This window comes from Ascaphus truei, chromosome 4, assembly GCF_040206685.1.
Source record: "Ascaphus truei isolate aAscTru1 chromosome 4, aAscTru1.hap1, whole genome shotgun sequence".
Taxonomy (NCBI): Eukaryota; Metazoa; Chordata; class Amphibia; order Anura; family Ascaphidae; genus Ascaphus; species Ascaphus truei.
Window position 1 is genome coordinate 124821101 of NC_134486.1, and position 24152 is coordinate 124845252.

Consider the following 24152-nt stretch of genomic DNA (forward strand, 5'->3'; position numbering starts at 1 on the left):
GGAATGCCCTTCCCCTCAATACCCAGCTAGCACCCTCTCTATCCACCTTTAAGACCCAATTCAAAACACACCTGCTTAATGAAGCATATGAGTAGCTCTATGAGTGATAGTTTTACACCGTATACATAAACCTTGGACCCTTGCAGACTTACCAGAATGCCCTCCTACTGTCTCTATATGTCCTTCCTACCAACCAATTAGATTGTAAGCTCTTCGGAGCAGGGTTTCCTTTTCCAAAATGTTACTTCTATGTCTGAAGCACTTTTCCCCTTTGTGTTAATTATATTAACTTTTTTTATCTATAATTGTCGTGTGTAATACTGCTGTGAAGCACTAATGGCGCTATATAAATAAAGACATACATACATACATACCAGCAAGGGATCAGTACATTCTGAACATATATATGTATACCTGGGATTTAAATTTTAATCTGTCATACTTTATTTAAAAGAAGACATCGTTTTAATAGTTGCCTAGTATAATTTTTGAATTATGTGTGCTTCTGTGCAGATATTCTCAAACCAGCGATATTTTTGGTAAGCTGTGACATTTGGTGATTGCCTTTTGGAGGAAAAAGGTCAGCAAAATTGATTTTAAGATTTGGGAACACAATGAAACCAGATCAATTAGTTTGGGTACATTTCTGTTTCACAATACTTACTGCATTTATTTTTGTGCCTTCGTGACAAGAGCTAAGGTAACACCGTGTGAAATTATGCAATCTACAATATGCTAAGAAGTTAACCATTTGCCTTCAGTCCACGCCCTGTACACATGCATTGATAGCTAAAACTGCTGCATCATCCGACCTTAAACACACTGTTATAATTATAACGTGATGTGAATCACATGTACGTAGCATTCATAGCATTCTCAGCATTTGCTGGTTGGGAAGTTAAAGCAGCAATCACTCTTGGCCAGTTTTTAACAATGGATATTATTACAGAATTCAAACTCTATGTTTAGCTCTTCTGACATACTTAATGGTTTAGTTGTTGGGTTACCTCCCCTACATTGAAATAAAAATGTAGTAATATATTAAGCTTTGCTTGTCTGGTCTACAGTTTTGAGTTGTAGCAGGTCAATTACATTTTTTTGTTTTTGTTTCTTAAAGCAGCAATCACTCTTTTTTATGTGGACTGAACAGAAGCTACAAGCTACTTTTTATATACAGAACAACTATTTTGTCATACTGTACAGTATGCGTGTCATTTACTAAAGAAATTACTTAACGCAATGCATCAAGAGTTGCTTTGAACCTACCCTGTGTATCAAAAAAGTATGTGAAATGACACAATACCTCGGACATGTTTTAAAACATTGCTGTATGCAAGTAATAAATAATTAACGGTAGGTATGACAAATCAAATTTTAACATATGAAATCCTACATATTTTATTAAAGATGAATTTCAACAAAATCAGGCATTTTTATTTATTTCAGACTAAGGGGCATTTATAGTCCGATTAAGCTGTTTTCTGGCAAACTTCCAACATAGTCAATGGGAATCATTGTCCAAAATGACCCAATTGGCTGCTTCGACTGATATAGAATAAGACCAATAAGGGCTTATTCAGTAAGATGTGGTAGTGCAGATAGGGGAACATTAACACGGAAAGTCTAATTGCCTTAAGTGGGATTATACATTTGATACTGCCCCAATCTGCTCTCCATCTCTCTCTCTTGCTTCCCTCCTGTAGATATGATTTCTTCTTAATACTGTACAGTGCATGTCTCTCTCCTTCACCCTTCTCCCGTTCATCTACCCGCTTAACCAGTTTTTTTTTTATAACGTTGATTTTATTAGGTGATCCAGTACATACATAATAACACAATCCATAGGCTTTTGTAAAATCACCAGTTCCTTTTTTTCTAGTACATTGAATGACACGGACGTGACAGACTTGACAGACAAAAAGACATGACTTCAGGGTGTCGGGGAGGGATGAAGGAAGGGGGGGAGGGGATCTTGGAGGCGACCTTGTTGCCTGATGGACGGAGGCAGCTTTCTTTTTTTTTTCTCTCTCTTTTCTTTTTTTCCCCCCCTTCCCTTTCTTCCACCGGTTTGTGACGTAGTAGGGATGTGCGGGTCTTTGGCCCTGCCGCTAGGGTTGGGGTTGGCTCTACCTCCCTCAGCTTCCTTTTACGTCATAGTCCCACGGTCTCTGTGTTGTCATGGATCCATTTGGTCATAGGAGAACGCATTTATACTTATCATTGCAATATTGTGGTGATATCTATCCCCGGGATGTCTGTCTGGGCCAACCATGGCGACCAGACTTTTAGAAAATTTGAGCCGGAGTCGTTAACCAAACTCGTCAACTGTTCCATCCGACACACAAACCAAATTCTGTTCCTGATTTTGGGTAAAATTGGTATATCTGGTTGCTTCCACAGTGCTGCGATCTCGCATCTAGTAGCGGTTGCTAAATGTGATATCAATTTGTGGGTGGCCTTTGATAGTCCCTGGACCCGTCTGCCTAACAAGAACAGCCAAGGGTCCAGTGGGATCTCCACTCCTACCAGCCTCTGCAGCCAGTCCCTGATTTCCGCCCAAATCGGAGCTACTTTCGTGCAGGACCACAGCATGTGGCGCAGGTCAGCTCGTTCTCCGCACTGCTTGGGGCACAGTGGCGAATAACCTCTGACAAATTTAGATAATTTTATTGGGGTATAGTACCAGCGCATCAGGACTTTGTATGCGTTCTCCTTTAACGTGGTACAGATAGAACCCTTAGCTGCTGCCTGCAGGATCCTGTCCCAGTCTTCGTCCTCCAGTGTTTCCCCTAAGTCTGTCTCCCATTGTCTCATGTAGCTAAGTCGGGGTTCGTCTTTTGTCTCGGGGCAGATCACTTCCCTGTACATTCTAGAGGTTAGTCCCCTCGTGTCCATTGCTCTGGAACACAGCTGCTCAAAATTTGTTCTACCCGGCCGAATTGGGGTCTTATTATAAAAAGCCCTGATCTGTAGGTATCTAAAGAATTCTGCATTAGGTATGTTTTTTTCCTCTTTGATGTGGTCAAAAGTTTTGACATGTTGTCTACCCTCCAAATCTTTTAGTCGAAAATACCCAGCTTGAATCCACTTTGCAAAGATCGAGCTATCTAGGCCTGGAGCAAAGTCCGGATTACCCCAAATGGGCGTCATCAGGGAGTTTAGTGTAGTGAGAGAACATCTAAATTTGGTAGCCTCCCATATCTTCAAGGAGCTCAAGATGGCCTCGAGATGCAGCGGAGTCTGAATCCCAGACCAGCTTTTCTTGGGTAACCAGATTAGATTCTGCAGCTCAATGGGCCCACAGCAATCTTTCTCCAATGCCACCCATCTCCAGAGACCCGGATCTGCGTGCCACTGTACGATTTGGCTCAACTGGGCTGCTTCGTAGTAGGCAAACAAGCAAGGCACCCCCAACCCTCCTCTCGAGGTCAGCCTCCTCAAGATGTCTTTTTTTATTCTTGGGCCTTTTTTATTCCAGATAAACTTTGTTATCTTAGACTGCAGCGAGAGGATATCATCTTTCAGTAGGGGGGTCGGGAGGGCCTGAAAGAGGTATAGCAACTTTGGAAGGAGATTCATTTTAACGCTGTGAATTATTCCAAACCATGATATGCTGTACTCCTCCCATCTCCTGAGATCCTCTCTCAGAGTCTTGAACAACCTGGGATAATTCGCCTTATATAAAGCTTTAAACTCTCTAGTGATATATACAGTAGCGACATACTTTATCGCACTAAATGCCGGCGGCATGCCGGGATCTACCCCAGCTGCCGCCAGTAATATCCGCGCGCCGCCGCGTTTCCCACACGCACCCCCCCTCCACCTCGCGCGCAATTTACTATCCTTCCGGACCCCGAGCCCGGCTTCTGCTCTGCCCTTCTGCTTCCCCGCACCCCCGCTTACCTTAATTTGATGTCCAGGGGTGTCGGGGAAGCCTGGGGAAGCCGGGGAAGACGGGGAAGCCGGGCGCGCCTGTGACTGTGACGTCACAGTGCGCCGCCACGCGCCGCGGCTACCCGCTTCCCAGCCTCATACAGCCAGCGGCATTTGCTCGAATAAGAGCTGCCGCTGCTGTACCCCTAGGTATTTGATCATGGAGGGCTGCCAGCTAAAGTTAAAGTTCAATCCAATTAGTTTTTCTATTGGTTTGGGCAAATTAACGTTGAGGGCTTCTGATTTGGCCTGATTAATTTTGAACCCTGAAATTTGTTTAAATTTCCCCATTATTGCAAAAACATTGGGCAGGGAGGTGAGAGGTCTGGACAATGTCAGGATCACATCATCTGCATATAGCGCCACTTTATGGGTTTGTTCTTTTAGTGTTATTCCTGATACATCTGGGCATAATCTCAGATGTGCCGCCAAGGGTTCAATACAAAGGGCGAACAGCAAGGGGGACAGCGGGCAACCCTGCCTCGTGCCACTTCGGATCTGGAATTGTTCTGAAGGGAAACCCTGATGCCTCACCCTCGCTGCTGGCCCCTCATACAGTGCCATAATGGCCCCCAGAAGACGTCCCTCGAAGCCAAATGCCTCCAGCGTCCCCCTTAGATAGGGCCAATCAATCCTATTGAAGGCTTTCTCAGCATCCAGACTAAGTACCATTGACGGGATATTATGTTTTTGGTCCAAATCAATCAGATCGATTACTCGTCTGGTATTATCTGCTGCTTGTCTTCCTCCAATGAACCCCACCTGATCTGGGTGAATTAACCTGGGGAGGACGTTACCCATTCTGTTAGCTATAAGTTTTGAGTACCTTTTTAGATCAGTATTGATCAAAGAGATGGGCCGGTAGCTCTTAGGCCTCGGTCCCGCTGCGCTCGTTGGCGCGGGCGGCCATGTCGCGAGTTCCCCACCAGCAGGGGAATCCTCGCAAGCCGGTCCCGGTCCCCCCTGGCGGCATAGCTGACTACACGCTGTGGCGCGTCAGCCGCTAGGAGACACAAGAGAATGGTGTTTCCTAGCGTTGACGCGTCACGTGGTGTGGCTGTGAGCCAATGGGGAGGGGAGGCTTCGGGAGGAGGAGAGGCTTCGGGGAGCGGGGATGAGTTTGGAGTGAAAGCAGGTGAGTGCCTGTCTGTGTGTGCCTGAGTGCGTGAGTGCCTGCCTCTGTCTGTGTGTGTGTGTATGAGTGCGTGAGTGCCTGCCTGTGTGTGCGCGCGTGTGTGTGTATGAGTGCGTGAGTGCCTGCCTGCCTGTGTGTGTGTGTGTGTGTGTATGTATGAGTGCCTGCGTGTGTGTGTGTTTAAACTTACCCTCAGCAGCTCCAGCCCGCGTCCGTGGAGAGGGGGGGGAGAGTAGCGGGTCCCTCCGCTCAAGCCACGCCCCCCCTCCCTGTCAAGCCTCCCACTCCCGCCCACCTCCCGCTCCCGCTACCTACAGACCGCATATCGCTGTCTGTGTATGTCAGCGCACCGCCTGTCTGCAGTGCGGGTGCGCTGACTCTGGGAGCGGGGCCTTAGCCTTACAGTCTGCCGGGTCCTTTCCTGGTTTATAGATCAGGGAGATAGACGCCTGAAGCATCTGAGCCGGGAACGAGGCCCCCTGCAACACCGAATTATAGAGTTCTAGCATATGTGGCGCTAATATTTTCAAATATTTTTTATAATATAGGTTTGAGAAGCCCAGGAGTGGACCAGGTGCCTTGGTAGGCTTGAGGGACTTTACAACTGCCGTTAACTCTTCTAAAGAGAAATCTGTCTGCAGCGCTTCTTTCTCCGCCCTGCCCAATGTTGGCAACTTTGCCCCCGTTAGAAATTCCCGTAAATTGTCCCTCGTTTTTTGGTTGTGTATGACCTTACCGCCATCCTATAGCGTCTCACAGTAGGATTTTAATTCCTCTACGATCCGCTAGGATTCGAGGTAAGCTCTCCCCCCTGCATCCTAATCGATTGGATCTAGTAATTTGGGGCTTTATTTCTTAGTTTATTAGCTAGAAGGGTGTCTGGCTTATTCGCCTTCTCAAAAAACCTGCGTTTAGTCCAGCTCAGCTCCTTTTCCGCCTGGGAGGCTAAACGAATGTTTAACTGATGTTTGATGTCTAAAAACTCTTTCAGGGTAACTTCTTGTTTTATGAGTTGCAGTGAGGGTTGCCAATTTCTCCTGTAACTCCTTGATTTGGTGATCCTGGTCCCTCCGGCGCCTAGCCGCTAGACATATCAGGGATCCCCTGAGGGTCGCCTTATGGGCCTCCCACAACGTGGAGTGTGATGACACGCTACCCTCGTTCTCCGTAAAATACTCCTTGATTTTGTCTCCTACCTCCTTTGCTATGCCTGGGATCTTTAATAACAGCTCATTAAGTCGCCAGTTTGCTCCTGGTCTATCTAGTAAATTTAGCCTGCACCTCAGCTCAATTGGTGCGTGGTCTGACCACGAAATGTCGTGTATCCCCGTATGGGAGACCACTGGAACCAGTCTATTGGATACAAGGAAGTAATCTATCCGTCTGTATCGGTTGTGGGGATGGGAGAAAAATGTGAAGTCCTTAACCCTTTGATGTTGCTCTCTCCAAATATCTACTAATTGACAGTCTCGTAGTCCCTGTGTGATGTTTAGTACGTCCTGTCTGTGGGGGTGGTTAGATGCTGTACACCTATCCATGTTGGGGTTTAACGTCCTGTTGAGGTCTCCAGCTATGATAATGCTTCCCCTCGCTTCTCTGTGTACCTTCTGGAAGAACGTGGTATAAAACTCCGGCGCTAACTCGCATGGGGCGTATATAGACGCTAATGTAAGGGGCTGGCCCTGTATTGATCCTACCAGAATGAGGAACCGTCCCTCCTTGTCTGTCAGCTTCTTTTCTACCTGGAATGCTAGTCTATTGTGTATTACTATAGCTACCCCCCTCTTTTTTTCGGTCGCTGAGGCTAGGTATACTGATTTGAAATCTTTATCTAAAAATTTGGGAAAACTGCCTGTGGAGAAGTGTGTTTCTTGGAGAAAGAGAATATCAGTGTGGTGTCGTTTGTAATCTCTAAAGGCCAACTTACGTTTAGCTGGGCTATTAAAGCCTTTGACATTGTGCGATATACACCTGATCTCGTTATTCATCGTGTTTTATTGCCCTGCCTTTAATGCTGTTTTCTTCGGTTGCTGTGCCCACTTCATGTGGCCTCTTCTTCCAGCTTCCGGCCTCTCTGTCTTTTTTGTCATTCGGCTTGCTCTCCCTGGGAGGGGGCGGGGTAGGATGGGGTAGTATTGGGCCAGACACATAAGAGAAAACCAATAGGAAAGACAAAGGGGAAGACAAAACATGAATACAAATATTTACAGAACAGTGATAACTTGTCGTCGACTACGGGGCCTCCCCATCCCATAGCCAAGTCCAGCGCCCTTGGGATGACAGCTCCCGTGGTCCTCTGACTGCCTCTCTCCCTTGTCTCCCAAAGGACTTTATCGGGGTCCCGTGGGTCCCTTCCGCCGTGGCCCCGACCGAGGCCCATGCCAACTCCGGGGTATGTGTCTCCTCCCTCACTCCGATCCCGCGCGCTCTCTGCACCCCTATTCCTGTATCAACTACCCATTTAAATTTTAGTTGCCGCAACTTGCCTGTGCTGACTCTCGGGAGACTGTCTGCTGCCCCGTGTCTATTATTGCTGAAGCTCCCCCCTTCTAGACTGCTGCTAGATCGTTTCTTGCACAGTCTCCCCGCGTGGTGTACCTCCGGGCCCGTTCTTTTATTTCGCCTTCCCGCTATCCCTCAGGCCTGAGGGACGTGTCCCTGTCGTCTTCCAGAGGCCCTCTCTTTTAACTGACTCCACGCCTTTCCGCACGTGTCTGCTACTCCCACCGAACCTTGCTCACTCGTCTCCTACTCCTTGCAATCCTCCGGCTATATCTACCGCAGTTTGGTAGGTGCGCTCATACCCTCTAATTTCCTCCTCCTCGCCCGCTAGCTTCCCCCCCTTCGCCCTCCAGCGTCCTTCAACGATCCCCTCCCTCCACTTCATCCTACAACCTCCCTCTCCAGCCTCTCCTTACATCCCTCTCCCCTCTCCTACTGCTGTGGCCCTTATTTTCCCCTTCCCTCCTACCCCTCCGATCTATCTATTTTTCCCACTAATCTACTTGCGCCACCCTACCCCTCTTCTCCCTCCCTCCGTCTTTTTCCGAGCCGGTCTCTATATGCTTCCTCCCATCCGGCATATCTCAGGCTCCCAGCAGGGGGGCTTCTGCTCTCGCTCGGCGCTCTCTGATGTGTCCCTGCTTGTTGGTGTCTGGACCTGCCTCCTCCAAGATGGTGTCTCTTCGCTCGTCCTGCAGTGATGACGACTTCTGGTTTCCGGCGGCCGCCATTTTGGGACTGCTTCTGCTGCGAAGAGGCTGGAGTGTGCGCTCTACTCCCGCCTTCTCACCTCTTCCGGGTCCTGCGCCTCAAGCTGGTTCTAGGGAGGCGCCATCGTGTCCGCCATCTTCCTTCCACGACTTAGAAGCAGATCCAAGGTAGGTTTTACCTCTTTATTCTTCCCAGGAACTACTATCAGATCCGTATTATGTTTAAGGTTCTCCACAGCATAGTCGGGGACTCTGTGTTCCTTGCATCCATATGGGGGGACCTTGTGAGCTAGACATCTTCTTATTCTCGCTGGGCAACAAACTTTACAGGCGAGGCAACTTTTAAACAGTGTAACTTTTATTAACTCGACGTCTTATTGAGAACTCTGTACCAGTCTCTTATTTCTTGCCTCCCTTGGCTTTGGATGTGCTCGCGCTGTTACTCCATTCCGGCTCCAGCGGTTCTTCCCTCTCCATTTCCTCCACGGGGACACCCTTAAAGCCTAGCTTGGCCAGGAACGCTGGACCCTCTGTCGGCTCCTTCATTAAGATGGGCCTCCCGTTCCTCGCCACCATCAATCCGAACGGGAAGGTCCACTTATATCTAATGTTCTGGTCTCGTAAGACCTTTGTGATTGGGAACAGGTTCCGGCGTCTAGCGAGGGTAACCGGGGATAGATCTTGATAGATCATCATCCTGTTTCCCTCAAACTCCACCGTGGTAAGGGCCCTAGTTTGGCGTAGCACTGCCTCCCTGGTGGGATAATAATGCAGCCTAATGATAATGTCCTGGGGCTGCTCTGTTTGCATTGGCCGTGAGCGGAGGGCTCTGTGGCACCGGTCCATTGCTCGTGCCTCCTTATTGCATTCCGGGAGTAGGGACTCTAGCCATCTTGAGATGTACTCCTCGCAGTCCCCAACCTCCTCAGAGACCCCCCGTATGCGGATGTTATTTCTCCGCTCCCGGTTCTCCGCGTCCTCCTGGCGGTCCTTCAGCTCGTCGATCTGCCGCTGCAGCTCCCCTGACTTTTTTTCTGTTTTTTGCTCCACCTTTATAGTTTGATCAACTTTTGTTTCCAGGGCATCGGTACGCGTCCCTAGTTTGCCGACCTCTCTCTTAACCTCTTTTATATCGGCCTGTAAGAGAGACTTCAGATCATTATACAGTCTCTCGAAGTCACATCTTCGTACAGGTAAAAAGGCTGGATTGCAGGCCCCTTCCGCCTCTCCGTCTTGCTCGGTATCCGTGTCGGGATTTGAAACCGGCGCCATTTCCCCCGCCACGTTGCCTGAACCCGCTCCTCCGAAGTAGTCTCTGACATCTGCTAGTTTCTGCATTTTTTGACCAGCTGGCTTTTTCGGAGCCATCTCTGCAGGTTTGGCTAGTGTTGCTTAACTTTTTTTATGGGTTTTCAGTTGATTTTGGGGTGTTTAATATTATCTTTTGTAGACGCGCGGTACGGAGCTAACTTTTTAGACCTCCATACTCCCTGTCGTCGCGCATGCGCCTCTCCCGCTTAACCAGTTTTTAAAGTTTTTCTGCTACCTGAAGTGTACCTAAAATTACAACATAAAAGACAACATGCTATCATTTCCTTGACTTTCCATGTAACTGAAATAAGTAGCTTACATTGTGAATTTATAGATTTCCAAGGATTATTGTACAGAAACACTTCCAACCCCTCCAAAAAGTATTTGCAGGTAATTCTGAATACTATCACCCAGTCTAATTTTCGGTGTATTTGATCTGCAGTTCTTACTGAAGTGCATTGAGAGTACAATATGTAATGCCTAGCTTTATATTAAGGTTGTATGCATTTTACATACTTTCATGGCCATCTAATAAGGAAATAACCACAAAGTGGACATTTTGATGCATTCACTGTTATTGCTAAAGCCTGTAATTGTTGTAGTATGGACAGATTCCTACTCTTCACACATTTGCTTTCATTTTGGCTTTATCAGCCTAGTAGAACAGGTTCTAACTAATGTCCTTAAGAAAAACTCTCAATAATTTAGACTATTACATTGGCAGGGATGTGAAAAGCCAAAACATTCAACACTTTTAATCACATCTTCTGTAATTTCAGTAAATAACATTTCTTCTCAGCTCAGCATCTCGAGTCCATTCTTGTCTATGCACTCTGGGCAAACCGACACCAAAAATCAAAGGTGTTTTTAGGTCCATAAAAGATACAAATTATATCCAATATGTTAATCTTGGAAGCATATTTTTTATTTTTGCAAGGTTTAGTGTTTTTTCATGTTTAAACATTTTTCCTGCAAAAACTGATCAAACTAGTATAACAAAACACATTTCAGGAACTGCAATATTTTCTTCTTGGTTTTTTCAAATTGTCAAAAAAAACCAACATATTAATTGATTTATTTTTTAAGTTTCTTCTGCCAACATTTATGATTTGCAATGTACATTATAATTTATCATTTCCCCCAGTTTTGTTCCTGCTAAACACTCCTCAAATCGTGCATCCATTTCTTGGTTCTGAGCTTCCGTGAAATAATTTTTCCAGTCTCCAACTTCACCTTGAAGAAAAATACAATATGAAATGTTAAGTAATATAATATATTGTTAATCGCTGTCAATTGCAAATTCATAACTCTAGATGGGTGAAACTTGGGATCAGCTTTGCAAATAGGGAAAATTTGGGATACTCAAAACTAGCAAAGATACAAATGATTCAGAGATCAGCAGACACCCTCCATTGCCAAATTTGTTATTCAAATCCATAGGATTTATTAAATGTGAAAATTTGGATTCAGTTAACACCTTTCATAATAACTAAATGTATATGTGTTAACACTAACGCGTTGGTAAAGTATTCCTATCTATTGATATGGTTTTATGCCTGTGAACTCTGTGACCTATCCCCTGAATTTTACATACGGTAGTCTATATTCCTATATACTGTATTCTTATTCTGGGCTCAAAATGTTTACCTTTCCTAAAAATAACTTGCAGACATTCCACATCACTCTTTGTAGATTTCTCTTTCATGGACTTGAAGGTGCCCATTTTGGCAATGAGCTGAATCTGCTCCTCAGTCAGAGAGATACCAAAGAATTCAGATATCTTCTTTATTGCTGCATCCAAGTCCTGTACACACACAGAGATAATGGTTGGATTCACACTAAAGGAAGACAACAGTACTGTGATTTATACTAAAAAGAGTGGCACCATACACAAGTAATGTTACTGAATGGATTAAAATGAATCAAATGAATCTAACATTGACATACTTCTTTTACTAGTGCAATTTGTTCTCTAATCCTCATCATAACAATTCTGTATTGAACCCGAAAGAGAGAGAGACTCTTCTTAGCTAATCCCATATTGCTAATATATATACACACACATACACACACACACCTTTATACAAAACGTGGAGCGACACCTGTGCATCAAAAAAAAAAGCACGTGGGATACCTGAGATGTGCTCATTTGGATATGCAAAGTATATTTAAATGACTTAAATTAGCATATATCACATCTCTCTTTATAGGATATGTACCTATATGTACACTTTACTCTGACTACTATCCCACAAAATATATAGGACACTACCTGGGGATAAAAATGTTGATACTAGCCAGCATCATACATGAAAAATATCGGCATAAGATACATACGGTATGAAGAAAAAGCTCCAGGCAACATCTGGATAGCAGCTTACACAGCTTTCATTCAGAGCTTATCTTGCAGTACAATAGTGTACAAATTCTCAGCACTATCTATAGAAACACTTGCACCATCAGTAAGAACCAGCTAGCTGCCAGTATTACCTATAGCTTTTATAAAAAGCAATCTCCTCCATGTAAACTCACTGGATCAGACAAATTGGTCTTTTTGCCCACAGAATCTAAACATTTATACTCAAGGCACTAGTGTAAGTGCATTACCTCTTCTAGTTGGAAGATTCTCTTCACTTGCAATTCCAAATGAAAATATTTACACCGGAACACACAGGGTTAATCCTAGCAACCCTCTCACCAATTGAGTGTTGTATGAAAAGAACGACATGGGAAGGACAACCCCCTAGATTAATCAGAAGCCTTGACAAAGCACGCGCATGCACGTGAAACGATCGTCGGTGGTGGCAGATTTAAATATCTAGTGAATACTTTTACATGGACATCAGCTATTATAATGTTGCGGCAAGTGGTTCTCAACACCACACTACCCTATTAGCCCTTGCAAAGCCGAGCACATATAGCGGCAGGCACTATGAGTCATATTGCCATACAGGCGATTTACAGATATATAGCTAAGTACACGGACGCCAGTTAACGTAACGCGTGCGATTACAGAGGCTAGTGGTTCCCAACACCACATTACTTGATTAGCCCTGGCGTGTCAAAGCATATACAGCGGCAGGAACAAGGATCCATATCGCTTTATATAGATGCCAATTAATACAAGGCTGCGTTTTCAAAGTGAGTAGTTTGTAACACCACAAACTTTTTGATCAGCCCTGAACTATCGTCATGATGACTCTAGTTATACTTAGCTGGGGCTACCGCATTACCTTTTTAACTGTAAGCTGGCTGCCTCATATCAGTGGCTCACCTTCTATAAGGGCCACTGTGCATTGTGAACAAGGGGAAAGATAACTTACACAGTGGTTATCCACTGGAAACTCAAGTGAACATTCGGTCTCAGTACCGCAGACACATCTATTTCTGCTGTTCATACCACCTTTATTTACTAAAATAACACATCCCCTGAGGGAATTGACCCTCGAGTATAATAAGTGCCAGTTACTCTAGCCCTTTACAGAACCTGGCATCAGTTTTACTTTTACTACTTTATTCGTCATTCATCTATATACCACTGTAACAGGGTCTTAACCCTAGAAACAAAAAAGAAAAACCGGCGCCAAAAAAAATAATAATAATAATAAAATGTCAATCAATTCCAAACCATAAAAGGTGAAGTCCAAATGAAAGTCCTTAGAAGAACAGAGGAATTGAGCTGACGACTCTCCTCCCAGACCGAGCAATATGTAAAAGAAAGAAAACAGATTATGGTGCAGTATGCCTAATACTGTTGACTTTAAAACAGAACCAACTAACAACACATAACAGACAAGACAGACAACACAACAACACTAGCAAGGCTAAAATATATTGTTAAAAAGCTATTTTATTAACACAACTAATGCTATGTTCCGGAGGTGGAATATCCAGGGGGGTAAAACTGAAACCCTACTCACAAGACCCTGGTTGGGTAAAAGCAGTTCACACTGAGATGATGGTGTAGTCCTCCAAAGATGGCGACCGGAGCTCCCTCACGGGCGTCCCCACGTGATATGGGTGGAAGATGAATCACTTGAACTGCAGGGCTTTCCGGCGGATGTGACGTCACTCCCCTCACTGCTCCTGTTGCAACGCGATGTGATGCTCCCAATGCGAGTGTCCTCTCTCACTGCTCTGCCCCTATGGCTCCACCAGCTAATGCCCAATGTCCTCCGTGAACAAAGATGCTTCTAAAATGAACAAGAACTTCCCGACGCGTTTCGTGCGCATGCGCGCACTTCTTCAAGGAATGTGCTCCACCTTGTGTCTCAATAGTTTAAATACACTTGGTCATTAATGGCAATAGGCTAATTACATGATTGAAAAAGCATTAATCCTATAATTGCCATAATCAAGGTGGGCACAAGAACTAGCCTGGCTAGACACTAAACATGACAAAACTACACAAATGACAACATAAATACCTTAATATTATAAAACATTAAAATATTAAAAAGTGTTTAAAACATAAATAAATGGAGACAGGATTGACATAAAGATGATCACAATAGAATACATCACAGAAAGGCTTTAAGTTCAAACGTATATCTGTTGCTGACCGCAATAGGCGTTGACTGGGGTAATACCAATGCATCCTTCGCTCTTTTTTGTTGTAGGTAGAGGTTCTTATCATGCAAAGGTAATTTGGTAGATTTAAATGCTGTAGGAACCAGAATGTTGGTATTAGATTTCTTTGGGCCATTTCTCATATTTTTATTGGTAATATCACTTCTAGTAACTTTACAATCTTTGGTACCTATTAATCTATTGGGATTCTTATGTTCCATTTTGTTAACATTAATCTCTTTTGATTTCTTCGCCCAGTCCCTTTGACAACCTGTGTCATAGTCCTGTTTATCTCTGAAGAATTTTTGTTGTTTGTTTTGAACTATTTCTAATTCTGCCTGATCCAACCTCTTTTTAATGGTTGGTTCTAATAAAAGCAGCTCGTTATTATCCTTGTATGGATCTAGCTGAATTTTCATTTCTAAAATCTGATCATCCAACTCAGCCAGAGTCTTTCTACGCTGATGTACCAATAATTTCATGAGAGCAAATGCAGGTCAGGCAGGGAGTATAGTAGGTTTCCGTACTTGTGCGATATGTGTAGCCTGTTCCTATAGCATCAATACTAAATATTTTAAATCTAATGTAACTTCTAAAAGTTATCCTATTAAGACACTAATCAATTGCCATTCAACTTTTGTAATATACTTGCTCGAATGACCTTGTGGCTTGCAGTATATTGGCAGAACAGGGAGAACTTTTCAAAGACGTATTTATGAACACATTTATAATATCAAAAAGGGACTGGTTACACATAGTATCTCTCATCATTTTCTTTGATGTCATGATAAAAATCCCAAAGGTTTACGGTGTCAGGAAATTGAGGTAGTTCAAGCCAACCTGAGAGGTGGAAATAGATTACAACAGGCTAGTATGCGTGAAGCATACTGGATCTATGAATTAAAAACACTTTCTCCAAGAGGGCTAAATATAGATTTTGAACTTAAAGCCTTTCTGTGATGTATTCTATTGTGATCATCTTTATGTCAATCCTGTCTCCATTTATTTATGTTTTAAACACTTTTTAATATTTTAATGTTTTATAATATTAAGGTATTTATGTTGTCATTTGTGTAGTTTTGTCATGTTTAGTGTCTAGCCAGGCTAGTTCTTGTGCCCACCTTGATTATGGCAATTATAGGATTAATGCTTTTTCAATCATGTAATTAGCCTATTGCCATTAATGACCAAGTGTATTTAAACTATTGAGACACAAGGTGGAGCACATCCCTTGAAGAAGTGCGCGCATGCGCACGAAACACGTTGGGAAGTTCTTGTTCATTTTAGAAGCATCTTTGTTCACGGAGGACATTGGGCATTAGCTGGTGGAGCCGTAGGGGCAGAGCAGTGAGAGAGGACACTCGCATTGGGAGCATCACATCGCGTTGCAACAGGAGCAGTGAGGGGAGTGACGTCACATCCGCCGGAAAGCCCTGCAGTTCAAGTGATTCATCTTCCACCCATATCACGTGGGGACGCCCGTGAGGGAGCTCCGGTTGCCATCTTTGGAGGACTACACCATCATCTCAGTGTGAACTGCTTTTATCCAACCAGGGTCTTGTGAGTAGGGTTTCAGTTTTACCCCCCTGGATATTCCACCTCCGGAACATAGCATTAGTTGTGTTAATAAAATAGCTTTTTAACAATATATTTTAGCCTTGCTAGTGTTGTTGTGTTGTCTGTCTCGTCTGTCGTGTGTTGTTAGTTGGTTCTGTTTTAAAGTCAACAGTACTAGGCATACTGCACCATAATCTGTTTTCTTTCTTTTCCATATTGCACGGTCTGGGAGGAGAGTCGTCAGCTCAATTCCTCTGTTCATCTAAGGACTTTCATTTGGACTTCACCTTTTATGGTTTGGAATTGATTGACATTTTATTATTATTATTTTTTTTGGCGCCGGTTTTTCTTTTTTGTTGCTATGGTTCTTAACTGACTGTACGGTCAGTTTGTACCTGCCTGCCAGCTGTTTATAATTTGCACTAATTATTTTATTTAGTACACATTTTTATGATTCATTAGCGCTGTTTTACACCGTCTTTTTCTGTTAGGGTCTTATCCCTGTTAACAGACTTGCCTCTAATCCAGCAGTGTTGTGGTTAAATTGCACAGCAGCCATCAGCTAGTCTCCACTTGGCTGATTTGAACAATAGAAAAACCCTGTTCCCAGACACAGGAAGAGGATTCCTTAGTCCACAACTGGGCTGACCTAGGAAACAGACAGAGCAGAGGTTCCTGAGTCTCACAGGTGAGACTGACAGAGTGATCACAGATGTCTGGAGCTCACAAGACTTCTACACCTGAATGCTGATATAGCTTGCGGAAAAGGCAGCAACCCAGGAAAGAGAGAAGCCTTCCCCCTACAACTACGAGACAGATAAGACTTTTCTTATAAGACTGATAATCTATGTCTATCTATATATATATATAGTTAAGTTATGGTGAGTAAAAAAAGTGACAAAAACCCACCACAGCAAAGCATATAGCAAATGTAAATATACTGTATGCTCATTTGCATGTCTTAGGCAGGTCTGCAACCCCTCCTTTCACCATTATCAACCAGCACACAGCACTTCCACTGCAGCAAGGGATTCTGGGAAATAACTTGCAAATGAGCACACAGTGCCACTTTTTGCTTCAAAAAACATTTTAAACATGGTTTCCTATAGGCTTAAGCTTGCTGCATGGTCACAGCTCTGAGCACAGCCAGGGTTAAGATGCATAGCCAGAAAACCCATCCACAGACAGCTGTTTCGACCTTAATGGGTCTCATCAGTGTGGGGTTGGTTAACTGGCTATGCAATGAAGCAATGAGGATGGGGTTTACCATACTTACATACTTTCCCAGAATCCCTTGCTGCAGTGGAAGTGCTGTGTGCTTGGTGATAATGGTGAAAGGCGGGGTTGCAGACATGCCTAAGACATGCAAATGCGCATACAGAATATTTCCATTTGCTATATAGAAAGCAGGACTGGAGTTCTATTATGGTGCAACAGATATATTCGCAGGTATAATATAACAGGTCCCATATGTCACGGATATAGATATTCTTTTGCCTCGATGTATTAATGAAGTAAAACTGCTCCAAAAGGATTGGTATCCATTGTCAACCTGATATAATGTTCATAAGTATGTGACTGCCAGTTTGGGCTATAATCTTAGAGTGGGATTTATAGGGTATTGGGGGAACATAACACCATAGGCTGAGAGTTCCCTTTTCCCCTACCACACTCAGATAAGTCACTGAACAAAAATGGTGACAATGTCAGAGATCAGTGATAATATCATAGTCCACTCACTTTGAATTGTGGAGTGATGTAGATCAGCAGAAAATCTGTGCAGGCGTGCATCCAACTTGATTGAAGAGCAGAGAAACCAGCACACCATAGGTTAAAACTAATTTATTGGTAAGCAAGGGGAGACACCATAAAACCGGACAACCACTCACTCTGACGCGTTTCGGGCTAAGTCCTTTGTCAAAGGGCTTAGCCCGAAACGCGTCAGAGTGAGTGGTTGTCCAGTTTTATGGAGTCTCCCCTTGCTTACCAATAAATTAGTTTTAACCTATGGTGTGCTGGTTCCTGCCGTTTGTCCCTGCGCTGTGCTCCACTCCCCTCTCTAGAGGCTGTTTTCTCTATTTCCATTTGCAATATGCTTTGCTGTGGTGGGTTTTTGTCACTTTTTTTACTCACCATAGCTTAACTAAGTATGGTAAACACCATCCTCATTGCTTCATTGCATAGCCAGTTAACCAACCCCACACTGATGAGACCCATTAAGGTCGAAATAGCTGTCTGTGGGTGGGTTTTCTGGCTATGCATCTTAACCCTGGCTGTGCTCAAAGCTGTGACCATGCAGCAAGCTTAAGCCTATAGGGAACCATATTTAAAATGGTTTTTGAAGCAAAAAGTGGAAGTGCTGTGTGCTGGGTGATAATGGTGAAAGGCGGGGTTGCAGGCCTGCCTAAGACATGCAAATGAGCATACAGTATATTTCCATTTGCTATATATATACAGTTAGGTCCGTAAATAATTGGACACTGACACAATTTTCATAATTGTGGCTCTGTACGCCACCACATTTGATTTGAAATGAAACAACTGAGATCCAATAGAAGTGCAGACTTTCAGCTTTAATTCAAGGGGTTGAACAAAAATATCGTATGAAACGTTTAGGAATTGCAACCATTTTCATACACAGACCCCTTATTTCAGGGGCTCAAATGTAATTGGACAAATTAACACAATCATAAATAAAATGTTCATTTTTAATACTTTGTCGAGAATCTTTTGCAGGCAATGACTGCTTGAAGTCTGGAAATCATGGACATCACTAAACGCTGGGTTTCCTCCTTTGTGATGCTTTGCCAGGCCTTTACTGCAGCTGTCTTCAGTTGTTGTTTGTTCGTGGGTTTTTCTGCCTTAAGTTTTGTCTTCAGCAACTGAAATGCATGCTTGATCGGGTTGAGATCAGGTGATTGACTCGGCCATTGCAGAATATTCCACTTCTTTGCCTTAAAAAAACTCCTGGGTTGCTTTCGCTGTATGTTTTGGGTCATTGTCCATCTGTAAAGTGAAGCGCCGTCCAATCAACTTAGCTGATTTGGCTGAATCTGAGCAGACAATATATCCCTATACACTTCAGAATTCATCCGGCTGCTTCTGTCACATCATCAATAAACACTAGTGACCCAGTGCCATTGTAAGCCATGCATGCCCATGCCATCACACTGCCGCAACTGTTTTACAGATGATGTGGTATGCTTCAGATCATGAGCAGTTCCAAGCCTTCTCCATACTCTTTTCTTCCCATCATTCTGGTACAGGTTGATCTTAGTTTCATCTGTCCAAAGAATGCTATTCCAGAACTGGGCTGGCTTTTTAAGATATTGTTTGGCAAAGTCTAATCTGGCCTTTCTATTCTTGAGGCTTATAAATGGTTTGCACCTTGTGGTGAACCCTCTGTATTTTCTCTCGTGAAGTCTTCTCTTTATGGTAGACTTGGATAATGATATGCCTACCTCCTGGAGAGTGTTTTTCACTTGGCTGGATGTTGTGAAGGGGTTTTTCTTTACCATGGAAAGGATCCTACGATCATCCACCACTGTTGTCTTCCGTGGACGTCCAGGCCTTTTTGTGTTGCAGAGCTCACCAGTGCATTCTTTTTTTCTCAGAATGTACCAAACTGTTGATTTGGCCACTCCTAATGTTCCTGCTATCTCTCTAATGGATTTTTCATATTTTTGTAGCCTAAGGATGCCCTGTTTCACTTGCATTGAGAGCTCCTTTGACCGCAAGTTGTGGGTTCACAGCAACAGCTTCCAAATGCGAAAGCCACACCTGGAATCAACTCCAGACCTTTTACCTGCTTAATTGATGATGAAATAACAAAGGAATAGCCCATGAAACAGCTTTTGAGTCAATTGTCCAATTACTTTTGGTACCTTGAAAAATAGGGGGCTACATATTAAAGAGATGTAATTCCTAAACCCTTTCTCCAATTTGGATGTGAATACCCTCAAATTAAAGCTGATAGACTGCACTTTAAGCCCATATTCATTATTTAACTGTAACTTGAATTTATTCTGGTACACAGCCGAAATAACAAAACTAGTAATAGTGTCCAATTATTTCCGGACCTAACTGTGTATATATATATATATATATATATATATATATCTATGATTTGGGCTGGTGAATCGCTGGACTACAAGTGTAAATATACTCCAACGTGGAGCAGGTTTTGTTTGTGGATTTTCACATGTTTGCTGTGTTTAAAGCAACAGGCGCAATAAAGCCTTATTTTAATTTCACCTTAAACCAGTCTCCATTGCGTACCTTTGCACATGTGCTCTTACATATGGTGTCAGAAGTGGGATGAGAGGTGGGCCTTGAAGTTAAAAGGGGCCCCTGGAGATTGCCTGTGAATTTTTTTTGTGCTTTTTGCCTTCATACAGTCTTACAAACAGCCTGAGCAACAAAAACAAAGATTCACCTGCAGCAGAGATCAGAATTAAAGGGATACACATCCAGGCAGGAAATCTACACTCCACTGAAGAAAGCCACAAAACTACAGATGGACTATTTTCCCTGATTCCAAGAGGAGAGAGAGAGACTGTGCTGAAGCAGGTAAACCTTACTTGCCTATCACAATAAAGTGTAATATGGTTGTTGAAATAGGGGCTTTGCTTTCCAGCCGTAGTCAGGGTTCAAGAAGTGAGTTAGCACTCCAATGAAAGGAGCTAGGCTTTGTTTATTATTTTCTTCATAGAAATTTTTTTTTTTGCTGAAGCAGGGGAATTTTCAGCAAGCAAGTGCTGAGTGTAAAATTGCCCCGCCGGGTAAAATGGGATAGCTGAACTGTGTAAATGGTAACCCAAAGCCAATTGCTGAATGTTAAGTAGCCCTGCCGGGAGTGAAAGAAAGTGAAAAAAAAAAAAGAATATTTTTTTTTCTGCAAGTAAAGTCTGTCTAAGTATCTTGGGAGTACAACATGCACCCAAAGTGTGAAGAGCGAATGCCATAATACCCAAAGATGAGACTGAAAATTACTGAACTCAAGCAGAAAACCAGACTATTTTGCTGAAGCAGAGGGATTGTACATAGCAAGTAAATGGTGTAAAGCAAATGCCTTTGCTGAAGCAAGGAAATGGACAGCTACACTAGCAAGCATTGTTTGAAAGAAATAGTGCCAAATCTGTCAAGGTGAAGAGTACACCTAAAAAAAATAATAAAAAATCCCCATGGAATTTAAAATGGCCTCCCAGCTGAAGTCAAATACAGACTGCAAGAATGGGGAAGAAAATAAGTTCCTGGTGTAAAGAGCCCAGCCACACCGAGCAGTGTCCCTTCAGGCCTTATTCAGATGATGAGGATGGTCCCTACGTGGCCCCAGAAAAAGGGCAGCAGCCAGAGGACTATGTTTTCCAATGAGCCAAGGAACTGCAGCAGCATGCAATATGCTGTTGACCCAAGGAAGGTACAGAAGTTTTACTTAGCAACTGCACATCCAGTATCACTAATGAGAAAGAATGCGTGCCCAGTACTGCTGATGTTGTAAAACATACCAAAGTAAAGAAGAAGAAAAAGTCTACAGAGACGCCTGCGAGAGCTATGAACTCTACAAGCGAATTCTACCCACCTGTAGGACTACCAAAATTTGGGGTTCTAGCAAATACAGTGGCAATATGCTGCAATAGCGCCTCCAGAGGTCAGGAAGAAAAATACACTTGATAGCCTCAAAATGGAGGACAAGATACAGTGTTCCTGTAATGAACCCTACCCACGGAAGAGTGGCCCTTCCGGTCCAATAAGGATGAAGATATCTCTTACGGGGACCCCGAACCGAGTCACACCCACAAAACACCCCAAGAATGGTGGGGGTGCCTTAACTCAGTACGAACCGAAAAGACCGCTCTCTATGATGACGAATGTGGTCGGCAGGTGCAAGAGCAGGAACAGCAGATCTCTGAATATTTACGCCACCTAACGCAACTGCAAGGGAAACATAGCAGATACAGTGAAGCTGATGAAGTTTCAAATAAAGACGGAGACCCCAATATCCCTGATGGGACGGAGTCGTCCAAAACAAAAAGGCGGAAAAAGAAAAGCAGGTCTTCACTTACCGTGGAAGGAACCAATACATCCGCAGATCCCGTGGAGGAAAAGGGGACCGAGATGCCCTGCAGCCTAGAGAAAATGGAGGATTCGTAATGCGGATGACAGAATATCCAGAGGGCCCAAGGCAGAAGTCGTGTAACCCAAAAAAGTGTCTGTCCGGTGCCAACAGTGAGGAACCCTCAACCAACCATCCCAGGGAAGCGGAACCGGAACCAGTGAGTGACGATCCCTTGACCAGCCCTGAAGATGCCCTGAAAAATGCCAGGCATAACTGTGATCTGCTCCGTGAACAATAAAAAATGGAGAGAGAAAATAATGCTGAGCTACAGAAGACGGTGCTCGCAATTTACTCGGCGGCCAAATCTGAGCTAGATGCAACAAACACTAATAAAGCCACCATGGTGGAAAAGCAGAGCCAAACCGATAAAATGATGGCTAAGCTTAAGCGGAAGTATGAGGAGGCACTGAAGGAGATTACAGTCTTTCAGCAAGAGGTTCACGGTCTTCGCCTAGAACTGAATGCCTGACAACAAGAATTCAACAGTGTCCGGACAGAGGTGAATGTATCCCAGAAGGAGGTTCATACACTCCGCACCGTATGCCTCACACCACGAGATCGGCAGCTGCCGCACAAAACTGGAAGTCTCCAAAAAGGAACTTCACAGTCTCGCTGAGGAGCTGGACAATTCTAAAAAAACTATTGTCAATCTTAATATAGATCTCAAAGTCTCTTAGAAGGAGCTTCATACCCTCAACCTAGAGACGGAAGTCTCACGCCAGGAGACAATCGGTCTCCAAGCAGAGGTGCAAAAATGGAAGGCAGACTACAAGGAGGCCCTGAATTTTACAGAGACTGAAAAAAGAGAAACTTTAAGACTAAAAAAAGAAAATTCTGAGTTGACAGACCACGTCAATGGAAAGAATGAAAAGCTCCACAAGTTGGAAAAAATAAAGAAACTTCTGGAAGGTGAAAAGGTTGAAGCAGAGCACCGACTGCAGAACCAACTGCAAGGTCTGCATACACAACTCCAGAATGCCAAGGAGAAGCACCGAACTCTGCAGGAAGAAAATCTGCAGGCTGCTAAAGTGCTGCAGGAACGTCTGAATACCCAGTGTGTCCCCACAGAGCAGTATGAGGAGCTAAAGGCCATGCTGCATGTCACCAGAGCATCATTGGAGGTGGAGCTTCGTTACCAGGTGACTCTATATGAGAGGGAGCAGGAGAAGGCCCAGAGACTGGAGCAAGAGCTGGAGAGACAGAGAGTCTGTTACATCCTCTTGAGTCAGTTCACCAAGGAGAAAACAGACGCAGCGGCAACCTTGATGACAAAAATTACTGAGCTCCAGAATATGAAGGAGGCACTGATACAAACTCAGAGCAAGCAAAGTGCGCAAATGAATTTCCTGAGAGGAGAATTGCAAGACGCACTCAAAAAACAGTGATCTCTCGCGGATGAGATTACAGTACTACAAGGACAAGTATTGACCCTGACCAAGCGTCAGTATCCCACAGCCACAAAAACCCAAAGAAAAAAGGATACAGTGAGAGCTGGGAACATCGCTCACCTAAAAAACAAGGTTGCAAAGTCTAAACCACTTAAGCAAGCACTAGCTAAACCTTCAGCCACCCAACAGGCAACAAAAAAAAGAAGAATCCTTAGCTGATGAAGCTGAAAAGATAGGACGTTCTGTGGAAGTGGATGTGGAATTGCAACTCAATCCAAAAGAGGCTGAACTGGCAACTCCATTGAGTGGAAAAAGTGCAGAAAGACAGCTTCAAGAGCAGAAAACTCAAAGGGCTACTCTCAAACGCTCTGCAACTGTCGCCATACAGTCTGTCTACAAAAAGAGGATCGCCCGACGCAAGAGAAATCGCATGAATGCGCACTCAGTAAAAAGACTTTACTTGGAAAATGTCCTCCTCGAGCGACTGAGGAGTGCTGATATCAAGCACCTTCGAGAGGAGACAAAAATAAACTGGAGAAAGGTCTCCAATCCCAGCGGTACTGAGGGTTCTCTTCCTCCATCCACTCTCATTCAAGTCACAGAGATATCTCGAATGAGAGTGGAAGGATAGGCTTGGGCCATGGTAAGCCCGAGCTTCCCACAAACAGGGGAGGTATGTAACAGGGTCTTATCCCTGTTAACAGGCTTGCCTCTAATCCAGCATTGTGCTGGTTAAATTGCACAGCAGCAATCAGCTAGTCTCCACCTGGCTGATTTGAACTATAGAAAAACCCTGTTCCCAGACACAGGAAAAGGATTCCTTAGTCCACAACTGGCCTGACCTAGGAAACAGACAGAGCAGAGGTTCCTGAGTCTCAAAGGGGAGACAGACAGAGGGATCACATATGTCTGGAGCTCACAAGACTTCT

The 24152-nt window shown here is 44.0% G+C and overlaps 1 protein-coding gene across 2 annotated transcripts in view; it reads right to left on the bottom strand.

Moving 5' to 3' along the window:
- Positions 1-10492: 10492 nt before the first annotated feature.
- LOC142493078 (sulfotransferase 6B1-like) overlaps positions 10493-24152 on the bottom strand; it is a 76483-nt gene continuing 62823 nt past the window's right edge. For both annotated transcript variants that reach the window (XM_075596549.1, XM_075596548.1), the window contains exons 6-7: positions 11239-11395; positions 10493-10824 (exon numbers count right to left, since the gene is read on the bottom strand). In XM_075596549.1, the coding sequence (XP_075452664.1) occupies positions 10694-10824; positions 11239-11395 (288 nt within the window). In that variant the 3' untranslated portion in view covers positions 10493-10693. The remainder of the gene's footprint in view (positions 10825-11238; positions 11396-24152) is intronic.